General features: G+C 38.4%; 1 protein-coding gene across 1 annotated transcript; it reads right to left on the minus strand.

Moving 5' to 3' along the window:
* Positions 1-21,845: 21,845 nt before the first annotated feature.
* LOC104212787 (glycine-rich protein 5-like) lies at positions 21,846-22,265 on the minus strand. The gene has a single exon (XM_009762141.2). It carries the CDS (start codon positions 22,263-22,265, stop codon positions 21,846-21,848), a length of 420 nt encoding a protein of 139 aa, XP_009760443.1.
* Between the last annotated feature and the right edge of the window lie 4,246 nt (positions 22,266-26,511).

The following is a 26,511-nucleotide window of genomic DNA, read 5'->3' on the forward strand; positions in this document are numbered from 1 at the left end:
ATTAATGTGGTGCTTATGCTTTCCTGAGCCAAGGGTCTATTGAAAACAACCTCTCTATCCTCACAAGGTAGGGGTAATGTCTGCATACACAATATCCTCCCAGACCCCACAGTGTGGGATAATACTAGGTATGTTGTTGTTGTTATTGTTGTTATTGTTATTGTTGTTGTTGTTGTAGTATCATCTGAGTGTGACCACACAAAACAATCAACATTAGCTTTAAGAAAATTAATAATTTTTAATCTGAGTTCGGGACTCAACCCCTTTATGAAGTGGAATTTTCTTTCTAAGAACTCCGTGAACAAGAACACTTGTTCGAGCTTATTTGTGGTTGATTTGGTCGCATCTGTTTCCTCTGGTACCTGAAAAGACATCTGAACGTGATAAAATTCCGATGACTCTTCTTCTTCTTTATCTTCAATCGGGGTGGAAGAAGGCACCGACTCTTGTAATTTCTATTTTCTCGTTTCTTTGCCCTTGCTACTAGACAAGGTAATTGCATTCATCTCTCCTACAGCTGGTTGAACTCCTCTGATCTACTTGCCCCCTTCTGGTGTAGGAAATTTAAATAGCTGATGATATGTTGACGGTAAAACCTTCATTTCATGTATCCAAGGCCTTCCAAGGATCACTATGTATCCCATATCACCGTCTACCACTTTGAATAAAGTGGTTTTTGTTATGCCTTCATGTAATGATCCGAACCGTTGTTTCCTGTATTTTCGTCTCGTATTCTCCGTTAAATGCTTATTCCTGTTTCAATATGTGTACTTGGTGAAATTGAGTCAATTCAGATCGAGTTTGGTATGAAATGGGACAATTAGTCTTTTTAAGGAAGAATTAGTTTGGAAAAGTCAACCGGACGTTGACTTGTGAGTTAGAGGGCTCGGAATTGAATTCCGATGATTCAGTTAGTTTCGGGGGATGATTTAAGGCCTAGGAGCGCAATCGGAATTAATTTTGGAGGTCCGGTGAAGAAATTAGCTCATTTTGGCGAAGTTAGTATTTTGGCGATTTCCGGTTGATAGGACAAATTTTGATCCGACGGTCGAAATGGAATTCCAAGAATTCTGTAGCGTCGTTATGCCATTTTGGATATGTGTGCAAAATTTCAAGTCATTCGGACATATTTTGGTCGAGTTTTTGATCGAATGCTCGTTTTGAAAGTTTTAAAGGAACTTAGACTTGAATTCGATGTAATTCGATAATTTTGGTGTTAGTCGAGGTGTTTTGATAATTGGAACAAGTTTTAATAATATTATAATATGTATTGGTATTTTTGGTTGAGGTCCCGAGTGTCACACCTCCTTTTTCCTCCCCCGCGAGGGTACAAGGAGTTTTTTCCAATTAAAGGACAATCGAAAGGGGATTTATTTGTTTATTTCAGAGTCGCCACTTGGGAGATTTAGGGTGTCCCAAGTCACCAATTTAATCCCGAATCGAGGAAAAGAATGACCCCATATTACAGTCTGCGCACCAGAAATCCGGATAAAGAATTCTGTTAACCCGGGAGAAGGTGTTAGGCATTCCCGAGTTCCGTGGTTCTAGCACGGTCGCTCAACTGTCATATTTGGCGTGATTATCTTATTTAATACATGTTGAACCTATGTGCAAAATTTAACTTTTAACCGCTTTTATCATTATGTTTTACGAGAATTGCAACATCGTGGAAACATATCTCGAACCATGTTACATCAATGCGCCCGTGGTTTTTGACATATCTCGACTCGGTTGAGATTTGGATTTGGGTCACATAAATGTGCACCCGAGTTAAGGAAAATAAATTATTAAAGGCGCGCCTAAAGCAACTAGCATATTGTTATTTTGGGGAAGGCCGTAAAATTCGCTAAACGGCACGTCCCGAATTCTAAGTATTTTAATATATACATTTAGAGGGCCCCGCAGCTTATTCATTTTTTGTTTGTCGAGGCTCGTCTCATTCATTATTAAAAGGAATTTGCAACGTCATGGAAATGCATCTCAGACCACGCCACAATCAATGTACCCGTGATTAGAGACACATTTCGATTCCGTTGAGATTTGGATTCGGGTCACATAAATGTGCACCCGAGTTTAAGGAGATAACATTATTAAATACGCGCCTAAACCGACTAGCGTATCATTATTTTGGGTAGGGCTGTGAAATTTGCTAAACGGCCCGTCCCGGAATCTAAGTATTTAATACATATATTTTGTGAGGGCTCCGCAATCTGTGTGTTTTATTTGGCGAGGCTCGTCTCATTTTATTTTATTTTTTTAAAAAAGGATAAGGCTAAAATAACTACATTTTTGCTACTTTGCGAGGTCATGGGTTGTAGATTGAACTTATTTGATGAAACGAGTATTTTTCCGCGGAATTAAAATTACTACTATAATTTTAACATTACTACTACATGTATAAACAACTATTAAGACAAACTAAAATAATTAACACCTTTCAGAATGTGTACAAACCCCTATTATGACAAATATTTGGATAACAACAATATAAACGTGAAGAAACAAAATGCCAAATAACTACTTAAAGTAACGAAACAAAGGAAAAGACGTTCACGGCCAAATTTCAATACCATACGGAGTTAATTAACAAACATAACAATTCACAAACATCATGTATATATGTCTCGCTCAATTCGCGCACTATCCGCATGAACTAGGATTGTATTTCAAATATCACATATACATGTTACCAACAACAAATATGAAGGACATGGGCAGAGGTGACCTACTTGTGATTAACGTCTGATGCGTTGGAACCGCGATGAAACCTCGGACAACAACCTCGACGTACCGGACCTCGACGAACCAAAGACGACCTCGATGGAAATAGAAAGCTCGGACCAAACTGTCAACGCCCGAGATGTTGGCTGCTGCTGAATTTTTTCGACGCAGCAGGTTGGTTCGAGAAGATGCAGCAGAAGGGGTCGTTTGGATGTGAGGAAGGAGCAGCTATGGAGGGTCGTTTGGGTAGTGGTCGATGGCTGGAGGCGTCGCTGGACTAGGGATGCAGCAGAAGTAGCTGCTGCTTGACGAGAATAAAGGGTTGTTGGCGACGAAGGAGAAGAAATGTAGCGACAGCTGCTCGGCAACGCAGCAACGCAACAACAGCTGCTGCCCGAACGACGAAGCAACAGTAGAGTCGACGGGGCTGAACGACGAAGAAGGTGATGACGATGATTATGGCGTTTGGACGTGGGGTCGACGGGCAGTGACGACGAGCAGGAGCTGGACGAGATGGGACGATGAGGCTAGACGACGAAGAAGGTGATGGGGAGGCTGGTAGCTTGGCGTCGGTTATGGCGTTTGGACGTGAGAGAGTGGGTGGCGTTTGGACGTAGGGTCGTTAGGGTTTTCTTTGTTCTTCTTTGAGGAAGAAGAAGATCCAGTCCAAAAAATCCAGTCCAACTGTCCCAAATTTTTCCAAGTCCGTTTCCTCTCCCCTTGTCCGTGTGTTTTGTAGCTTTTGCCAAGAAAATGGACCCCACGTGTGTAGGGGTCCAAGACTTGTGTCCCCCATGCGTGGTGGGTTTCCCCGCGTGTGGGGTTCCGTCCGTGTTCCCCACGCGTGTCCCCCATGTGTGGTGGGCTCGGATTATTATGGGCTAGGTCCGAAAATTAGGCCTAAAAACGGGTAGTTTGAACCCGAATATTATTCTTTTGCCCGGACCCGAGAATAAGAACACGACGTTGCTCAACTAATCCTATGTAATCAAAATAACTACCAAACTAAGACTAATATTTAAAACAAAACTATATCTTTTTTAATATTTTTCAAGATTAAAATAGCTACAAAATATTAATAAAACTATTTTTTGTAATTTTCGTTTTTATATAAAGATAAAATATAAAGTAATATTTTTGTATTTTTTCAAAATTAAAATGACTACAAAACATTAATAGAACTATATTTTTTGGTAATTTTCGAAATTATATAAAGTACAAAAGTAAGGTACAATTTTTTGTATTTTTTTCAAGTTTATGAGAAATACATAAACTAAAATTTATATATATATTTTTGTATTTTTTTTCTTTTGCGACGAAATAAAGTAAAATAGTCAAAATAGCTATATTAGACCTAAATTAAATATTTACGCTAAAAATGTGGAAATTCTCGGGGAGGGTCAAAAATCACGCGTCTACAGCTGCCCCTCTTTGACTGGAAACACGAAGAGTTTTCCGACAAAGAACGACTAGACATGTTTTTGACCCGACCATTATTTGGAGGGACTATACTAAGGAAAGGGAGGGAATGTGACCGAGCCCTGGTATCTGAGCTGCCTACATATCCTTGGTTATACAGGAATCAGGCCACGTGTAGTTCGGAAATGAGAGAGATGGTAGAGTGTACCGAGGTGAAGAGCCGATCGAGGTGCCGTTCCGTTGAGGTTCCGGTCCGTGGTCCTGTCATTACATCAAAAATGAAAACTGAAAAAGACTAACTAAGCCTATCAGCCACTAGTTACAAGGATTCTTATCTATAAGTCCTCTGAAACTTGATCTTGAGTCTTGAATGGTGCTTCATACAGACTTTGGATTTGAACCTTGATACTTGCTAGTTGTAGGTGCTAGTTCTTGAGCAGACCACATATGTTCTCCACTTCCGTACTTTGGATTCATTTTTTTTCTTTTTTTTTTCTTTTTTTTTCTTGTTTTTGTTTTTGTGACTAGCTTTTGTTGACCATCTCAGACTGTTGACTCGCATTCTTGAGGCGAGCTTCTGCTATTTATAGCTTGGGTTGAATGCTGGGGATTTTTGTTGTAACCTTCTGCCTTCCAGTGGGTTACTGCTTGATCTTGAAAGATATTCCTCAGTTCTACAGGCGGGCTCCTGACTTCATCATCTTGAATTTAACAACCTTCGTTCTACAGGCGGGCTCCTGACTTCTCCAACTTAAAATTTAACGACCTCCGTTCTCCAGGCGGGCTCCTGACTTCTTCAACTTCTTAAATTCTATCACCTCTATTCTCCAGCGGGGGTCCTACAACCAAAACAAACAAAACAAACAAAACAAACGAAATTTCCTAACCCAGTCTGCACTGGGAAGATTTGTGAGTCGTTAGCAAAATTGTAACCCACTTATACTACTGATGCAATGATGAGAGTAAACTAAAGACTAGACTAGGAAGTGTGTCTCCTAGGGGTGAAAACTTCGGTGACTAAAACTAGGAAGTGTGTTTCCTCAATTTAGGAAGTGCGTCTCCTAAAAAAAAACTTGAAAGACCTTGATTAGGAAGTGCGTCTCCTACGGGTAAACTTCAATAAACTAGACTAGGAAGTGTGTCTCCTATGATCGAACTTAAAATGAATCAAACTAGGATGTGCATCTCCTATGAATGAAAATAATTTAGAAAGTGCGTCTCCTAGTGGTGAGATAGACTTAGGAAGTGCGTCTTCTATGGGCACAGTAAACTTAGGAAGTGCGTCTCCTATTGGGGAAAATGAACTTAGGAAGTGCGTCTCCTATTGGGTAAAACTTAACTTAGGAGGTGCGTCTCCTATTGGTGAAACCATTCTTAGGAAGTGTGTCTCCTATTGGTGAAACTTAACTTAGGAAGTGCGTCTCCTATTGGTGAAGCCATTCTTAGGAAGTGCGTCTCCTATTGGTGAAACTTAACTTAGGAAGTGCGTCTCCTATTGGTGAAGACGTGGAACGTATTCCCTTGCTGTACAGGTGGGCGCCTAATGGTAAAGACATGAAATGTCTTCCCTTGTTATATAGGTGGGTGCCTAATGGTAAAGACATGAAATGTATTCCCTGGTTATACAGGTGTGCGCCTAATGGTAAAGACACGAAAAATGGAATGCCCGCATTATACTGGTGGGCGACCTAGAGTATGAAATGAACAGACAAAAAGTATTCCTCTCGTTATTCAGGTGGGCGCCTGGCTTTAGGAAAACTAACATTGATAATCTTAAGAAAACTAAAAATGACTCCCTTTTTTTTCAAATTCAAACATTTTTTTTCTTTTTCAAATTATCCTAGGAGAAAATTCGTCAGACTAGGTTTTCTATCTTAGGAGAAAGATTCATCCGACTAAGACTTCGATCCTAGGAGAAAGTTTATCGGACTAGGTTCCCTTCTTTGTTATCTTAGGAGAAAGATTCATCAGACTAAGATTTTGATCCTAGGAGAAGGTTCATCAGACTAGGTCTTTTTTTTTTTTTGATTATCTTAGGAGAAAGATTCATCAGACTAAGATTTTGATTTTGATCCTAGGAGAAGGTTCATCAAACTAGGTCTTTTTGTTATCTTAGGAGAAAGATTCATCAGACTAAGATTTTGATCCTAGGAGAAGGTTCATCAGACTAGGTCTTTTTTGTTATCTTAGGAGAAAGATTCATCAGACTAAGATTTTGATCCTAGGAGAAGGTTCATCAGACTAGGTCTTTTTGTTATCTTAGGAGAAAGATTCATCAGACTAAGATTTTGATCCTAGGAGAAGGTTCATCAGACTAGGTCTTTTTTGTTATCTTAGGAGAAAAATTCATCAGACTAAGATTTTGATCCTAGGAGAAAAATTCATCAGACTAGGTTTTCTATCTTAGGAGAAAAATTCATCAGACTAAGATTTTGATAACAACTTAGGAGGAAATGCCTCTCCTATGGGAAAAAACAAACTTAGGAGGAAATGCATCTCCTATGGGTGAAACAAACTTAGGAGGAAATGCCTCTCATATGGGTGAAACTAAACTTAGGAGGAAATGCCTCTCCTATGGGTGAAACTAAACTTAGGAGGAAATTCCTCTCCTATGGGTGAAACTAAACTTAGGAGGAAATGCCTCTCCTATGGGTGAAACTAAACTTATGAGGAAATGCCTCTCCTATGGGTGAAAACAAACTTAGGAGGAAATGCCTCTCCTATGGGTAAAAACAAACTTAGGAGGAAATGCATCTCCTTAGGAGGAAATGCGTCTCCTATGGGTAAAAGTAAACTTAGGAGGAAATGCATCTCCTATGGATAAAAACAAACTTAGGAGGAAATGCCTCTCCTATGGGTGAAAACAAACTTAGGAGGAAATGCGTCTCCTATGAGTAAAAGTAAACTTAGGAGGAAATGCATCTCCTATGGGTGAAACTAAAACAAACTTGGGAGGAAATGCATCTCCTATGGGTGAAACTTTAATGATTTCAAACTAGGAAGTACGTCTCCTATTAATGAAATCTTCACTTAGGAAGTGCGTCTCCTATGCGTGAACTATTTCCTTCTTCCTGAATTATTTACTTACCTGTGTTGTCTTCCCTCGAAACTGCTGGGGATTATTTTGATGGGGATGACTTTTCCCCCTTTTTTTCCTTACCCACTCTGGGTTGCCCGAAACTCTGTCGAGGATGCTTCTACATCTCGATGATCCACTGGGGATAACACTGCTGAGGATAACTCTGCTGAGTAAATATGTTATCTTACTCCTTCCAAAATTACTTCTTTTTAAGTAGGATGTTTCATTCCTCTGCAAACTGCTTCCCTTTTTTTCTCTTTTTTTTATTCTTTTTTATTTTTTTTTTTTGCATAGCTTCTTCCTTCGAAGACTACCTCCCTTAAGACTCGTTTTGCCTTTCCCCGAAAGGAACAACTGAGGATACCGACTTTCACCAAACTTAGGTTGGACTCCTCGAAACTGTTGGGGATAACACTGTTGGGGAATTATTTACTTACCTGTTGGGGGATAAAATGTTATCAGCTGGGGATAACGCTGTCGAGGATAACACTGCTGGGGGATTCTGATTCCTTCAGAACTAGTGCTTCACTCTTCGGAAGGCTGTTGGGAATGATACCGGCCTTCTGCTTTTTCTGAGCTCAAGTTTCATCCCTTTGCTGGGGAACAACTTCCTCCATTGAAACTTATTATGTTTGGGGCAACACTGGTTCTAAGACCACTTCCCTTGAGACTGACGTTATCTTTATTCTTCCCAGAATGGATACCTGACTTCCAGAAAATTTTCTAAATGGAAGGAAAATTTTCTGCCCCAGTTTGATAATATCCCTTGTGGCATGCATTTCTGGCATCAATGCCATTTCCTTTACCTGCTTCAAATCAAACAAAATTTGTTAGTTTAAAACATGGTGGTTGGTTGTGATACTCCTACTGGGATGGCTTTTCCCTTTCTCCTTCCTTGCTCTGCGTTCAACAACTTGTTGGGGATGGTATTATTTGTTGGGAATAATCCCTTCCTGCTTGGGATATCCCTCTTCTTTTGTGGCATAGCTCGGAAACTGGCATTTCCCCGACCTTTTAGTCTAGTATGAATTTCCCAAATCCTGCTCACTGCTTTCCTTGCTTTGTTCACGGGCCTTTTGCTGGGGATATATATTTTTGACACTGGCCTCGCGCTTGTTCCTTGATGATTATACCACTTGGATGTACTAGTCAGATCTCATCTTGCATGATTGGAAAGTTGATGGCCTATTTTGAAGTCATTTCTCACTTGTTCTGACCCAACAGACTCTACTGGGGAATTCTCTATGCAATGAGAAAGATAAAAAGGAACAGAATAAAAGACAAAGGAAAAAGATGGCTCTTTTTAAAAAAACTATAAATAAAAACCTATCAAACGCAGAATGTTAGGTTCGCCGGTAAGACTCTTCATTTGTCTGACTTGGCATCTTTTGAAGAATGATCAGAAGGTCTTTCTTTGGACCGTAATGTGGGTTTTGGATATGGCTAGAAAGAAAGGGTATTAAAGACTCAAAAATGCATCGATTTTGGGTTATTAATTACAACCTTCGGAACTAGATTTATTTACAACAAACGCAACATCTGCCCCAGTTTCTTGCTTGGGGATATTTTAATTGATTGATTTTTTTTCATTTTTCAAAACTATGACCGAGCTGTGAAGCGCCTACGTATCCTCTTTGAGGAATCAGGTCAAACGTAGTTCCCAATTTCTCTATTTCTTCTGACTTTCTTTTGTTATCATTTTTCTTTTCTCTTTTTTTTTTCTCATTTCTCCTTTCATTTTGTCGTTTTTTTTTCTTCTTTTTTCTTCTTCTTTTTCTTTACCTGTCATGCTTGTGTTTTCTAGTCGTTGCTAATGATTCCGAATGAGGGGTATGAAAGAAAATAAATAAGGCTCAAAAGGGGTTAACGAAGGATAAAGTGTTTAGGTAGAAGAACAAAATGCCTTCGTCATTCCAGTCTTCAAAACATGTCAAATGCAAACAACACAACAAAGATTTGTAGCCTCTTCTGATGGTGCTGGACTTGACAATTATATTCAACATCTGCTTGTTCATTTGTCACTTCTAAAGCACCGTTGGGCGACACTCTAACTCTCATTATCATGAAAGGTGAATCTTGCTTTTAACGGTTTTCTTTATGTTTTACTTGCCCCAGTTCCATATGACTCGAGCTCTGAATAATCTCAAACCGTCCTTATTTTCTTTAAATGTTCTGATCACCTCTCCAGGGTTTTATGATTAACTTTTAAGATTAGGCCCAAACTGTGTGCGCATGTCATGTCACTAGAATCGACATTGAACAAAAATGATAAAAGGACTAAACAAAAAGATGACTGGAAATAATAAAAGACCGGATTTTGCATTAGACTACCGGTGAAATGGTTTGAATAACAAAACAAACGAAACAAACCAGAATAAAATCCTAAAATAGCCTGGACAAAACTTAAACAAACTGCTATGACAAAAATGGAAAGATAAGAAGGTTTGACACAGGACAAAATCCGAATTACAATCCTAATAATCCGAACAACAGAAATGACAACAAAATAAGCCACCACAAGCTTCTCTCTTGCTAACCAAGGAACGGAGCGTCCTCCCACTTTATCAAAACTGACATCTTAGCCACTGAGCTTCGCATCAATACTGCCAAGACCATTGCCAGCTTCAATATCATCAACCTCCGTCAACGAGTTCCCAATAGGATTCGAGTGCTTCTATTATCAGGCCTGATCCCCGCAGAGTGTGTATCATGAGATGCAAGTAAAGGATTCTGGGTGTCATTGTCCGGCTTACCACAAACCAACCACCTTAACTTTTTTTGCGAAACAAACAGGTTAGAATGGACTCAGTCGGTCCTCATTATTAACAACATCTTTTTTTCTTTTTCTTTCTTTTTTTTCTTTTTTTTTCCGATTTTTTTCGATTTTTTTTTATTTTTTTTCATTTTTCTTTTTCTTTTTCATTCTCTCTCTTTTTTTGCTTTTTTGTCGTGGTCGAATCTTATGGAGATTGCCTACGTATCATGACCCCGCATGAATGAGACCTTGCGTAGTTCGGGCCAATAGACTGGGTAAGAACAATGAAACATTTTTTTTCTTTGGAATTATCAATTTTCATAATAAAAACAACTGGATTTCAAAGGTTTAAAGATGACCTACAAACTTGAAAATCAAACGACCCACATATCCTTTCCCCGTTTTGACAAATGCAGTCAAACGACTATTTTTGCAAATGTGGCCCCTTCCAAATCTCACATGAGTTTTGAGGCCGGGGAGGATTATTTTATGACACTTTACAAACTTGCCCATTCTTTTACAAAAATAGCCTTTCGACAACTGAAAGATACTCTAAGGCTATTTCGGCAATAACGGTTTAAGACACGGCCGAAACTGGCTCGGCTTATTTTTGGACTAAAAATCCAAACGGTATTCACCTTACCGCTAACTCTTTGTTTTTTCCAAATTATAATAAAAACCTGGTGTTGCAAACACGGCCCTTCAACGTCTCGGGGACGAAGATTTTTAAGGCTGTGTGGGTCAATTGGACCAAATCTAAAACAATGACCCAAAGGTGGCTGTTTATACAAAGTCAGCCTTCCGGCGCCCATTTCGGGAACATTCGGCTATTTATGACAAAACAACATCATCTGACTTATTCATGACTCTTTTTATCGTTTTTCAAATTAGCAAACTCAATATTGCAAACACGGCCTTTCAACGTCTCGGGGACGAAGATTTTTAAGGATGTGTGGGTCAACTGGACCAAATCTTAAAAAATGACCCAAAGGTGGCTGTTTATGCAAAGTCAGCCTTCCGGCGTCCCTTTCGGGAACATTCGGCTATGTCTTGATAAAACAGCGTCACCCGATTTCTTTATGACAAAATTAAAATTGACATATTTTTTTTTATTTTTTTTTATTTGTTTTTGGCTATTTTAGCAAAAGGTGGGGTTGGACCCGATGAAGGTTGCCTACGTATCTCACATCCGGTGAGAATCAAACCCGCGTAGTTCGGGCAAATGAACTATTTTTGAGAAGACCCTTTTCCATTTTCTATTTTTTTTCCACAACAAACAAACAAACTATTATTTTTTATTCATAACAAACAAACAAACTAACGTAAAACATAAAACATTCCTTCTTTTCTTTTCTTTTTTTTTTCAAAATTTTCGGCAGAATTTCGACACTACTCGGACAGTGTTTTTTTTTTTTTTTTTTATTTTTAACAATAAGTAGTTATATCTCTACACTGTTATTTTCTCATCTTTTTTACGATTTTCTAATTTGTGGAAAATGATGACAACATACAAAATCTTTTTGAATTTTCAATGCTTCCTTTTTTATTTATTATTATTTTTCGTTATTATTTTCAAAAATGTGGCATGGGGGGGACATAGGGAATTCCAAGACTTCTTGGATTCCACAAATGTTCCCCATGTGCTTTTCCCAAAATGAAGCGTAGGGGGCATAGGGAATTCAAGACTTCTTGGGCTCCACAATTGTTCCCCATGCTTTTGATTAAAATAACACCATGCTTAAAAAAACGTGCGGCCTTTTTATTTAACGTGATCAGCATGACCAGGTGTGTCATTTGTCCGCAACTATCATTGGTCCGCCAAATGAACCATTCACCCTTGAATAAATACAATATGTAGTACATAGGATGCCAAAAATGGTCTATTATTTTCAGGTTGCTTGTCCTAGACGGACCCAACCCCTGTGTTGAGTCCCCTAAGTCAAATGCACATGATGCAAATAAGCGTTCCTACTAGGGATCCAGCATGATGTCACGTTATTCTATGTTCATAACCTGGGTATTTGTTCTAGACCTGGTTTACCCGAGCGGACAACTCGAGCCGAGGATGGGAGCTGTGTACCGGTAACCAAAGGGCCATCCGATTTTGCAACTCCTCCGAATCCTCGTTCTATTTTGGTAAATGACACTAACAGAAAGAAGTCACGACCAACGTGCACTCCTCAAGAGAGAGAAGAGAGGGGTTTTGGCACAGTTTATATATACAGTCCAAGTAATATCAAAGCGGTAAGAGCAACATTTTGCACATTTACGCTAAAACATATAATAAAATCAGATAATAAATAAAGCCAAATAATAACAATTATTCTAAGCTCGAATTCTTAACCCTAAACCAGTGGTTCTGGGAAGTTATCCCCAGCAGAGTCGCCAGAGCTGTCACACCTCCTTTTTCCGCCCCCGCGAGGGTACAAGGAGTTTTTTCCAATTAAAGGACAATCGAAAGGGGATTTATTTGTTTATTTCAGAGTCGCCACTTGGGAGATTTAGGGTGTCCCAAGTCACCAATTTAATCCCGAATCGAGGAAAAGAATGACTCCATATTACAGTCTGCGCACCAGAAATCCGGATAAGGAATTCTGTTAACCCGGGAGAAGGTGTTAGGCATTCCCGAGTTCCGTGGTTCTAGCACGGTCGCTCAACTGTCATATTTGGCTTGATTATCTGATTTAATACATGTTGAACCTATGTGCAAAATTTAACTTTTAACCGCTTTTATCATTATTCTTATTATTATTTTATACAAGAATTGCAACGTCGTGAAAACTCGAACCACGTTACATCAATGCGCCCGTGGTTTTTGACATATCTCGACTCGGTTGAGATTTGGATTTGGGTCACATAAATGTGCACCCGAGTTAAGGAAAATAAATTATTAAAGGCGCGCCTAAAGCAACTAGCGTATTGTTATTTTGGGGAAGGCCGTAAAATTCGCTAAACGGCACGTCCCGAATTCTAAGTATTTTAATATATACATTTAGAGGGCCCCGCAGCTTGTGCATTTTTTGTTTGTCGAGGCTCGTCTCATTCATTATTAAAAGGAATTTGCAACGTCATGGAAATGCATCTCAGACCACGCCACAATCAATGTACCCGTGATTAGAGACACATTTCGATTCCGTTGAGATTTGGATTCGGGTCACATAAATGTGCACCCGAGTTTAAGGAGATAACATTATTAAATACGCGCCTAAAGCGACTAGCGTATCATTATTTTGGGTAGGGCCGTGAAATTTGCTAAACGGCCCGTCCCGGAATCTAAGTATTTAATACATATATTTTGTGAGGGCTCCGCAATCTGTGTGTTTTATTTGGCGAGGCTCGTCTCATTTTATTTTATTTTTTAAAAAAGGATAAGGCTAAAATAACTACATTTTTGCTACTTTGCGAGGTCATGGGTTGTAGATTGAACTTATTTGATGAAACGAGTATTTTTCCGCGGAATTAAAATTACTACTATAATTTTAACATTACTACTACATGTATAAACAACTATTAAGACAAACTAAAATAATTAACACCTTTCAGAATGTGTACAAACCCCTATTATGACAAATATTTGGATAACAACAATATAAACGTGAAGAAACAAAATGCCAAATAACTACTTAAAGTAACGAAACAAAGGAAAAGACGTTCACGGCCAAATTTCAATACCATACGGAGTTAATTAACAAACATAGCAATTCACAAACATCATGTATATATGTCTCGCTCAATTCGCGCACTAACCGCATGAACTAGGATTGTATTTCAAATATCACATATACATGTTACCAACAACAAATATGAAGGACATGGGCAGAGGTGACCTACTTGTGATTAACGTCTGATGCGTTGGAACTGCGACGAAACCTCAGACAACAACCTCGACGTACCGGACCTCGACGAACCAAAGACGACCTCAATGGAAATAGAAAGCTCAGACCAAACTGTCAACGCCCGAGATGTTGGCTGCTGCTGGATTTTTTCGACGCAGCAGGTTGGTTCGAGAAGATGCAGCAGAAGGGGTCATTTGGATGTGAGGAAGGAGCAGCTATGGAGGGTCGTTTGGGTAGTGGTCGATGGCTGGAGGCGTCGCTGGACTGGGGACGCAGCAGCAGTAGCTGCTGCTTGATGGGAATAAAGGGTTGTTGGTGGCGAAGGAGAAGAAATGTAGCGACAGCTGCTCGGCAACGCAGCAACAACTGCTGCCCGAACGACGAAACAACAGTAGAGTCGACGGGGCTGAACGACGAAGAAGGTGATGAAGATGATTATGGCGTTTGGACGTGGGGTCGACGGGCAGTGACGACGAGCAGGAGCTGGACGAGATGGGACGATGAGGCTGGACGACGAAAAAGGTGATGGGGAGGATGGTAGCTTGGCGTCGGTTATGGCGTTTGGACGTGAGAGAGTGGGTGGCATTTGGACGTAGGGTCGTTAGGGTTTTCTTTGTTCTTCTTTGAGGAAGAAGAAGATCCAGTCCAAAAAATCCAGTCCAACTGTCCCAAATTTTTCCAAGTCCGTTTCCTCTCCCCTTGTCCGTGTGTTTTGTAGCTTTTGCCAAGAAAATGGACCCCACGTGTGTAGGGGTCCAAGACTTGTGTCCCCCATGCGTGGTGGAGTTCCCCGCGTGTGGGGTTCCGTCCTTGTTCCCCACGCGTGTCCCCCATGTGTGGTGAGCTCGGATTATTATGGGCTAGGTCCGAAAATTAGGCCTAAAAACGGGTAGTTTGAATCCGAATATTATTCTTTTGCCCGAACCCGAGAATAAGAACACGACGTTGCTCAACTAATCCTATGTAAGCAAAATAACTACCAAACTAAGACTAATATTTAAAACAAAACTATATCTTTTTTAATATTTTTTAAGATTAAAATAGCTACAAAATATTAATAAAACTATTTTTGTAATTTTTGTTTTTATATAAAGATAAAATATAAAGTAATATTTTTGTATTTTTTCAAAATTAAAATGACTACAAAACATTAATAGAACTATAGTTTTTGGTAATTTTCGAAATTATATAAAGTACAAAAGTAAGGTACAATTTTTTGTATTTTTTTCAAGTTTATGAGAAATACATAAACTAAAATTTATATATATATTTTTGTATTTTTTTTCTTTTGCGACGAAATAAAGTAAAATAGTCAAAATAGCTATATTAGACCTAAATTAAATATTTACGCTAAAAATGTGGAAATTCTCGGGGAGGGTCAAAAATCACGCGTCTACACCGAGGACCTCGGGATGATTTCGGATGGATAACGGGAACTTTTGAAGTTGGAAATTTCATAATAGACGAAAGTTGTAAATGAATGCGCACAAGGCCTCACTTTGAACGATAATATATCTCGTTATATAAGGAGTTGTGTGAGATAGAATCTATCAAATTAAAGCCCTTTGAGTCTAGTTTCCAACGCAACAAACCGTTCGTCATTTGGAAGTGTATACAGGAAGTTATGACCATTTCACTGGTCAGGTGTCAGAGCACGCGAAGTATCACGCGAAGTCGCGCGTTTCGCGCATCTGAGGTAGAATGCTCAGCAAAAACGCGCGAACAACGCGCGAACAGCACGCGAACTCGCGCGACTGGAGGGTTTTTAAGTACTCTAAAGACCGGAAATGAGAGGAATTGAGTCATTTCGCAAGCTTAGGGCTTCCTCTACATCCCAATTCGACCAAGGCACCAAATTGCACTCCTAAGGTAAGATTTTTGGAGTATTTTGAGTTGATTACTACTCCCAAACACTTATATTAACATGGATTGATCTTAAAAATCCTTATATTTTCAAGAAATTCCTTCAAGAACTCAAAGAAGGGTTTTGCAAGATTTCTTCCAAAAGGTAAATCCTACACCTTAGACTCACATATATGGATATATTATGGAAATATGAGTATGAATCAAGTATTACAACTTATTGTATGGTGGTTGGAAGCCATAAATTCCCAATTTAAATACATGAACATGGTAGGGATTTAAAGGTGTTTATTTGATGGAATTTTTGTTGGTTTGGGTGTGAATGGTTGATCACACATGTGATGTTAGGAGTATAAATTGTTAAAGAATAATAGTGTGATGAATTGTTGGTTAATGGTGATAGTTGGAGGAACCAATGCTATAGTTAAGAGGTGTAAATATTTATGCCTACAAGATGTTTGATAATATGCCTAAATGGCATAATTTATGGGATCTAGTACTAATATTGGCCATATTGAGTGTTGTATTGTAGATTGAAGTTACATAACTGTATGGGATCATTATAGTATCATTAAGGGGCGAATTTCAGATATGTATGGTTAAAACCCCGTCTTTTAGAAATCGAACTTCATCGAGGTTTGTGTGATTTTTGGCAGATTCGTCACACGAGGAGGCCAATTAGAGAGGCTAGACATTGGACCGTCTTGAGGTGAGTAATGATTTTAAATGATGCACTGAGGGTTTGAAACCCCGGATTGCACAACATACTGCTATGTTGAGATGAGACACGCGTTGTATGACGAGCGCGGGGTCATTTACTATTGGGGATTGTGACTTGGTCCATCCCAGTTGATATTTTTACCGCGTAATTGATAAAGATTTATTGTTTTTCACTATGATTGGGCTTATTGCCATATTTGGGCTTCGTGCCAATTATCTGAAATCTTTTGTGAATTTACATCACTATTTTCCTCACGAATTGAAATATTATTTGAACTCAGTCCAATTGAATTATATTATTTTGTGAACTCAGCTACATTTATACTCAACTCGAGATTTAATGATATTTATAATGTTGTTGAGCTGAGCACTATTGTTTTACTGATGCCCAAGAGGCTTATGATTATTTTCTGGACTGATTGAGGCCGAGGGCCATACGTGAGGATATGTTGAGTGATGTGAGGAGGCTTTCAGGCCTCGAGTGTTATATGAGGAGGCTTTCAGGCCTCGAGTGTTATATGAGGAGGCTTTCAGGCCTCGAGTGTTATATGAGGAGGCTTTCAGGCCTCGAGTGTTATATGAGGAGGCTTTCAGGCCTCGAGTGTAATATGAGGAGGCTTTCAGGCCTCGTGTGTGATGTGTGAAGGCTTTCAGGCCTATTGATATTGCGCTTGGGCTGTAGGAGCCCCTCCGGAGTCTGTACACACCCCCAGTGAGCGTAGGGTACCCAGGTGAGTTGGGAGTGGGCTCGAGAGGCCATTGCTTGTGTGTGGTGAGTTGGGAGTGAGCCCGAGAGGCTGATGTTGTGTGCTGGTGAGTTGGGAGTGAGCCCGAGGGGCTGATGTTATATGCTGGTGAGTTGGGAGTGAGCCCGAGGGGCTGATACTATACTGAGATTTACATATTGAGCCCGAGGGGCAAACCTTTGATTTATCCTTACTGTGGAAATTAATTGGCTTCACTGTTTTAAAAGAAGAATTAGCTGATACTCACCGTTTTACTGTATAACTGATTTTACTGCTTGGGATAACGCTATATTGTGCCGTTATGAGATTTCATGTTTTCAGTCGTTATTTATTTTTATTACTCACTGGGTCGGAGTACTCACATTACTCCCTGCACCATGTGTGCACATACAGGCAGAGCTGAGTTCATTCCTGAGTGATGATTCTTTTCAGACTAGGCGGTGACTAGGAGTAACGAGGTAGCTGTTGACGTCCGCAACCCCGTTTTCTCCCTTATCTTTGTTATTTATGATAATTCCAGACTTTGTAAAATATTAGTAAACTCTGTAGTAGCTCATGACTTGTGACACCCCGATTTCGGGCTGAGTTGGGATGGTTTTCCTTGTTCTATCACGTTTATTTCGCATTTAAGATTATATTGCCCATGATTTAGACTTATTCCTGCTAAGTAATTATAAAGAGATGTACTGTTTTGTTGATGGCTGGCCTTGTCCTCACGAGAGGCGCCATCACGACCGGGTTGGGATTTTGGGTCGTGACACTTCAGCATGCGTGGGCAGCAAAATCTCTCTTCGGCTCGTAACACTTGTTAAGTTTGAACACGGCTAAAAGCCTTGTTGCCGGAACTATATTTCCAATCAACTTTGCTTTCTACAAAACTCTCCATTGTATGATGTTGGCTAAACTTCTTGAATCAACCAACACACGTTCAATTTTGAAATCTAAGACATTAAGAGAAATTTACCAGAGCATCGTTATGCAGTGGAAGAATTCCATCAGCATCCTCTTTTGTAAAGGTGATGTCATCTTCTAAAACTTCTCGAATCTTCTTGCCATGAGTTATGGATATCTTCGTCTTCTTTGCTGCCAAAAATGTCACCCCATTTACTTTGTCTCCACCAAATATCATGTTTATCGTCATACGAGGTGATCCTACAGCTGGTTGATGGTTCTACAACATCTCAATTTTCCCATCGTTATTCTTGGACCAATCACTTAGAAATTTTCTGAGGTGACCATTCTTCAATGATGTTGCCACCTCTTCATGAAAGTGACGACAGTTCCCAGTCCTGTGACCATGTGTTCCATGGAACTCACATCATAAATTAGGATCCCTTTGGCTACGATCCGATCGAATTAGTTTCGGGAACCTAGCCTCCTTTATGTTCCTCATAACCGACACCGATTCTACCAGGCTGATGTTAAAGTTGTAGTCAGATAATCGGGGTGCTAAATATCAGGACCGCAATGGCTCCTTTTCCTATAAAGACCTATTACTCCAACGACAATCCATTCTATCGGCAGCAAACCTGTTCGATGACTAAAACCAGCCCTTTCGTAAGGCTGAAAGCGGCCTCTGGAAGATCTCCGATCTGCATCAACATCAACTTTAAACCTTTCCTGATTCTGATCACGATTAAGTCCTTTGGAAGATACTGAGAAACTGAGTTGATCATCTTTAATTCTGATCTTTGATTCATATCGATTATGAACATCTGCCCGTGTAGTTACATGAAATTCCAACAGACTTTCTTTAAATTTTATTGAGGCATCAAAACTCAATGGATTAAGACCCTTCGTGAATGCTTCAGCTGCCCACTCATCTGGTACTGCCAGAAATAATATTCTTTCCTTCTTAAATGTGATCACGAACTCTCACAATAGTTCGGATTCTCCTTGGGTGATTCTTAATATATCTGCCTTTTTTGCTTGGACCGTTCTTAACCCAACACGAGCATTAATGAAAGAAACTTCAAACATTTCAAAAGTTTCAATGGAACATTCAGGTAAAAGAGAATACCATATTAAAGCACCCTTTATTATGGTTTCGCCAAATTTCTTGAGTAAGAAGATTAATCTCGTGCAGGGCCAAATCATTTTCCTTTACTGCCGTCGTATAAGTTGTGATATGCTCATGTGGATCTGAAGTCCCATCATACTTTGGAATATCTGTCATCTTGAATCTTTTGGGGATCAACTCCGGGGTGGCGCTTGAGTTAAACAACATCTACATTCTTTGATTCTGATCCCTTCAACTCCGGTGGTGCTCCCGGGATCCAATCCATCAGAGCATGAAATTAGTTAGAATTTTGGTTCATTCGTTCATTCATCTCCCTCATAAATCTCATGAGCTCGTCTTGAAAGGATCGTCAGTATTGTTATCATTCCTAGATCCACTATCGACACCACCTGCTTCATTTTCATTAAAATCGAATCCCTCCCTCGGAGCAACATTATCGGTTCTTTGTGTCGTTTGATTTTCGGGCACGCTGGGAGAAATTTGAACAGCTCTATTTGGGTTATTGGAAGCAACCGAAAACACCTGCATCAACTATATCATTACTCGGTCTTGCCTTGAGAGATGCTTCATAATAATCCTTTGTTGCTCTTTCAAGATTTTGGCCGTCTCAAAAACATGTTCATCATTTGCATCATCAGGAGTTGGACTTTTCACACGATAAGGATTTTGTCCTTCACGAACTGGAGTTGTCTCATATCCGTAGTTGCGAGTTTCACTAATTGAATCTTCCTGGTGGAACACATCCTCTCGCTCATTGTGTGTTCCAACGTTGTAAGCATTATTGGCATCGTTAGCTGTCATATTTGATTTTTCTTTTGCTAGAAAGGAATCAAAATTTGTTAGTAACATATGAATGGATCAAAGTAATTACACAATTGTTTATGCCCCACGGTTTGCGCCAAATTGTTTACCCGTAAAACTGTACAGTTGAATTTATAACGTGGTTTATAAAAGTGAGAATTAACTTGATCCAAAAATATAAAATAAATACAAATAAAATCAATATTATAAAAATAACTCAAAAAGAAATACAAGTCTAGCTGTATGATGAGCATCTCCAAAAGCAATATATGAACAATGTTAAGAACAAAAGAAAACAAGTAGTTTTATATTATGAGAGCAAATTATAGCGTTTGTGTACATGATTTTTCGTGTCTATAATGAATACTAATTCTCATATTTATAGCTCTATTTAGGGAGACAAGATCCCCAAATCAAGCTCCTCTTGAATGAGAATAAAATCGTTATTGATAGCTGCATAACAATTTGCTATTAATATAGAGAATGTTTGTAACTGCTCATTGAACGTTTTCTTTTCCAATCGCTGTCTTTTTTTCAAATATTTGTTACTGATTCCCATGCCTACGGAATTTATACATCACCGAACTCATATTTTATATCCAATGTCAACTATTTGCTCACTCATATACTACTTATCTTCAAATACATGTGTCACCTCGTGATTTATCCACCGATCGCTAACCAATTTCATCCCATACAGTAATGAAGTTAGGTGACAATTAGGAAGTTATTAGTCCATGAACATTGCATATTTGCAGTATCATCTTGATCATCTTGTTGGCATGCAACAGAGTTAACAAATGAAAATGCAGTAGTGATGATGCTAAAATTATGACTTAATTTCCAGTATACCCACTGTACTAAAATAATAATTTTTTACATTAAAATAACTAATCAGAAAATATAAATGAGGTCTGACTTTTCGTTTATTTGTATTTTCTGAGCAATTTATTAAATTCATCAGTATAATGGGTAAAGTTAGTTAATTCAATGTGAAAAAAGAATAATTCGTTAACTTTACTAAGTATTATAGTGAGTATAATTCTGTAAAAAATTAACTTTCTAAAAGTGCATTGTATTGTTACTTTTAGAAGTAGAAATTAATTTTAGTTGCGTGATGTCTACTTAAAACGAAGCGTGTTGTCTGTTTAGCCAAGCTGCAAGTACTTTTGGTGAGAAGCAGTTTGTATTTGATTAATTAATTTGAAAAATACTTCTGAACAACAATTAATGTTTAGCCAAACTTTTAAAATAAGTGTATTTTTCTCAAAAGAATATTTCAAAAAAATGCTTTAGGAGAGAAAACTACTTTTTCTGCTTCTCCAAAATCTCAAAAACACTTTTTTTTCTTCCCAAAAACTTAGCCAAATACCTCAACTTTGAAAAAGAAGAATTCTAGAATTGGAAATGGGCAAAAAGGCTATTTGACTCTTGCCATAATCTGTGGACGTTTTGTTTTTACTTTAATGACAAACAAATCGAAGCAACTCTCGGTCAGTGACTTTCAAACAAATAAGTTTATTATAACTTGTATTTTACATAGGCTGAATATAATTTTATTATTAAAGAATAAACTAATATAATTGAGTCTCAGTAAATGAAGGAGAAACTTAGTAATTTAGTATCATACATGCCAATGTGTTTCAGACGAAAACAAACATGGCCCAGTGAAATAATAAAAGTCTCATTAATTTAACTTGCATATATTCGGACAAACTACAAACTTGACTCATGCTAAGAATTAGTACTAAAAAACATGCAAAACAATACGAATATATAGTTGAAAGAAGAGTAATTCTCCTACTTGGTACGTAACTAGTGCAACACGAAGTTACTATTATTTGTGGAATCTAACTAGTAACATGTATATCATGTGAAGATCAATTCAAGGTTTTTGATTCCCAATTGCTGCATCATCTCCTTCACCTTGGCCACCAGCAAATACACCATTACCATTAGAACTACTACCTCCATCGTCACCAAAACCAAAACCTACACCAGACCCGAAACCTCCGGCACCACCAATGCTGGACCCGAAACCCGTTCCAGCTCCAAAACCTAATCCACTTCCACTAGATATTCCTCCAAAAGGATTATTACCAAAACCACCTCCAACTCCGCTTCCAAAACCCGGCCCTACACCAAAACCGGGCCTACCAATCCCGTGACCAAGGTATGGCGGTAAAGGGCGGCGAAAAAGCGTCTTCTGTTCATCTTCGGCTTTTGTAGCTTTCATGGAAAGGCTCCTTGCATTTGTTGGTAAAACAAGTGCAGCAACAATTAGGAGAATATTGGTAATTGCCATTTTCAGAGTTAATTAGTAGTACTAGAGATGTAAAAGATGTAGTTTTGAGTGTGAGAAGTTTGATGATATATATAGTAGCCGAGAAATTGAAGTAATAAGGAAGAATGTGAGAGTTAGGATGATATATATTCATCATGCATTGTGCGTTAATTGTCAGAATTAAGAGACCGACCTTCTCAACCTCATGATCAACCTAACTCTTCAATACAGCAAAGCAAATCAAGTTATTTCTTCAAATTAAATGTACATCTGATTCTTCTTCCTTTTTTATTTTATATTACAACATTCACTTTTTTCGTTGGCTGCTTTATATAGTATAAGTACTTAACAAAAACTTAACAAGATATATGGTGTGTTCATTTGTGTTATCTCCCCTAAGATCTCCTAGACCACACATAATTTAGAATAAGACCGCAAATGCCACGGGCCACAGGCAGTATTCATGACTTATAGCATATTTGGCCAAACTTCTCCAATCGTAGAAACACTTTTTTTTTTCAAACTTCTTATTTGAAATTTTAATTTATCTTTTGGTTACTCTACTTTAATATACTTGGACAACGATATACCTTTTGTTGTTCAAAACTAAGTACTTGTCACACGTTTAACATGAAAACACTATTTAAACTAAGTTGCGTAGGATTTTCATCGTACAATGAGGTTAAGTGTATGATTTTGAAATATACAAAAAGTGTATCTACGACTTAATTAATCATATTATGTAGGAGATTAGGAGTGGGTTAGTTTACCGTTTCATAAACTATGCGATTCAAGATTTTCCACTCTCTTTTCTTCCCATGATTGAAACTTTTCTCGCTATTGATTTTGATGAAAAATGTATAGCCACTCAGGGGCAGCGCAATGGGATTGGTGGCCAGTACCCAAACCTTGAGGAAAAAGAATGTGCAATTCCAATATAATTGTATTTCAATGACCTTTGTTTTTTGGCAAGAATAACTAGACGATCTTGAGGAAGTGTGAAAAAGTAGAGGGCTCGATTTTATAAAGTACAAGTATTGAATAAATTGAACGCTGCAAACCTTGCTTGTAGCTCACTTGTGTGCTTAACTACCTTCCAATTGTAACGTGAAAGTCTACAAACATTGGTTAATTTATGGCATTTGCTTAGTTTTAATTAACAGAGTAGTAGTGATGTTACTTTTCTTCTATCTAGACAGCGCAATTATAATGAAGCAAAATAACGAATCCATTGATTATTTTGATCTATTTTTGAGAATGGTAAATAGATTTCAGTAAAATCTAGCACTAAGATGGTGCTAAACAAACTGTACGAGTGTAGCAAAAAGCAAAAGTTATATCCCTTTCTCGGATTCCATGAGTTCTACAATTGATTTTCAGTCTCATTTCCAATTTCTGGTCTACAACAAAGTAAAACTAAAGAGAATATAGTTAACTTCATTTTCTTGATAGAGTTAGCTCTATTTTTAAAACATTTGTTTTTCCTTTCTCTCCAAATAATCCACCAAATGCGTGTTGGGACAGATTTCCACCAAGCTGTCTTTTTTTACTCAAAACTTTTCTGATTGCAGCGACTTAGAAGGTCTACAGCAAATTCAGGCACCCATCAGAGACCTGAAATGTTCAAGAATAGCCGTCACAGTTGGTTTGTGACAGAACTACATAGGAATAGGTGATTTGCACATTCTGGTTGCTTCCCACATAAGTAGCATTTGCAGCATATATAAGGTTATGCCTCTTTTCTGGTTGTTTTTAAGGCAGACATCCTTAGCAACTATCCATATAAAAATAATCACCTTATAAGGGACTTGTTCTGTTGTTCTTTAATAGTTAAACATATGCAACATGATTGCATGGTGAAAAAACCTTTGTTATGCATTCTCTAGATCAAGCTTCTCATCATTACAATTTTGCCCTCACGGCTTAGTTCAAGTGGTAAAGGCTGAGGGACTTATCACTAGGGGCGTCACACCGCCTTGTCAAATTTTTTCGTAAAAAAGTATGTAAAGATCATAAGAAAAATAAAAATATTTGATATAAATATATAAAATGAAACCGCTTGTATCACGATCCGAAATTCTCATCGTCGGAACTGTGATGGCGCCTAACATTTCACTTGCTAGGCAAGCCACCATTAGAAGATTATTAAGCCAAACCTTATTCAATTCAACAAGTAACAATAAATAAGTTAAAGTGAAATACAACGAGTGCGGAATAATATAACAACTTTATCATTTACTACTACCCGGATCTGGTGTCACAAATTCACGAACATTCTAGGATTTACTACAAGTAAAAGTCTGAAAGAAATACATCTATTTGAACGAAAGAAACAGTAAAACAGAAGCGATAGACGGGCATTTCAAGGTCTGTGAATGCTGACAGATCTACCTTGAGTCTCCGGTGGTTCGGTTCGAACTGCTATGCCTCTCGATCAACTAGGACTAATACCAAAATCTGCATAGAAAGTTCAAAATGCAGTATCTGTACAATCGACCCCATGTCCTGGTAAGTGTCGAGCCTAACCTCGGCGAAGTATTGACGAGGCTAAGACAAGACACCCACAAATAAACCTATGCAATTTAACAGTATATTTACTAATAACAGCAATGAAAGAATGAGAGAAGTAATATCGGGAGGGGACATGCTGAGGGGATCACAAGATAAAGAATCACAGCAGTAATAAGAACTGATCAACCGATATACCTTGAACAAATAAACAAGTAAGCCCAGTAAACAAAATGAACGGCATTACCCTTCGCGCTTTTACTCTCAACCCCACCATATGAATCAATAGAAAATGACACAACATCACTCTTCGTGCATTAACTCTCTCATAACATGGCATGACATCACCCTTCGTGCATTAACACTCACAATATAGAAAGACATCACCCTTCGTGCATTAACTCTCACAAAACATGGCACGACATCACCCTTCGTGCATTCACACTCCCCCTCACCAAAACAATGAACAATAACAACAGAGAGATATAAATAACAAGAACAAGTCTTACTGCAACATTTGATTCCACAATACCAACTTCAACCTTGAGTCAATTCACACTCTCCCTCACCAAAACAATGAACAATAACAACAGGGAGATTAAAATAACAAGAACAAGTCTTACTGCAACATTTGGTTCCACAATACCAACTTCAACCTTGAGTCAATACTCAATCAATACCAAAGTCCATAAATATGATAAGAATGATCAACATAATGATTAACTAGTCTAAGCATGGATAATATGATCAAGGAAAGCAACAATTATAAGAATAAGACCCACCCACATGCTATAACCCGACAACAACGTATAGGTACTCATCATCTCACTTATATGTTGTACCAAACATTCAAACACGTAGCAAAGAGGAAATTAAGTCCTAATCCCTCAAGTCAAGGTTAACCACGGCACTTACCTCGCTCCAACGGCCACACTCAAAGTTCAACCACGACTTTTCCTTTCAAACAAGCCTCCAAACCAATAGAATCTAGCAAATTACCAACCAAACGATTAAAATTAAGGCTTAAGAACTACCCACGATTGCAAAGAATTCAATTTAGGCCATTTTTTAAAAAGTCAACACCCGGGCCCACTCTCCTTTGCTGTGGTATACGAGCATAGGCTATGCTCCCAAAGATTCTCAAATGCTTGATACTTGGTTTTCTTCCATTCCATGCTTCTTGAGGAGTTTCATCTCCAACATTTTTTGTTAGAGACTTGTTGGTCAAATAAACTGCACAAGAAACAGCTTCGACCCAAAATTTATTTGTTATACTTTTAGCTTTCAACATACATCTAGCCATATTAAGAATCGTTCGATTCTTTATCTCTGCAACTCTATTTTGTTGAGTTGAGTAAGGTACCGTTAGAGGACGAAACATTTCATAAGACTGACAAAAGTTATTAAATTCTTTTAATGTGAATTCGCCTCCTCTATCGAACCTTAAAGCTTTTATTTCATAGCCACTTTCTTTTTTCACAAGTACTTTGAAATTTTTAAAAGCAACAAAAGCTTCAGATTTTTGGTTCAAGAAATAAATACAAGTCTTTCTACTAAAGTCATCAGGAAAGAGCAGAGTGTTTACTTTTGCTAAAGGAATATGGATTAATTGGCACACACACATCAATGTGAACAAGCTGGAGTGGCTTGGTTGATCTTGACATGGCCTCCTTTGGAAAACTCCTCGTATGTTTTCCGAGAAGACAAGCTTCACACATTTGATTGCATGGCTAATTGATGGTATCCATGCACCATGTTC

The sequence above is a fragment of the Nicotiana sylvestris genome, chromosome 2, assembly GCF_000393655.2.
Source record: "Nicotiana sylvestris chromosome 2, ASM39365v2, whole genome shotgun sequence".
Classification (NCBI taxonomy): domain Eukaryota; kingdom Viridiplantae; phylum Streptophyta; class Magnoliopsida; order Solanales; family Solanaceae; genus Nicotiana; species Nicotiana sylvestris.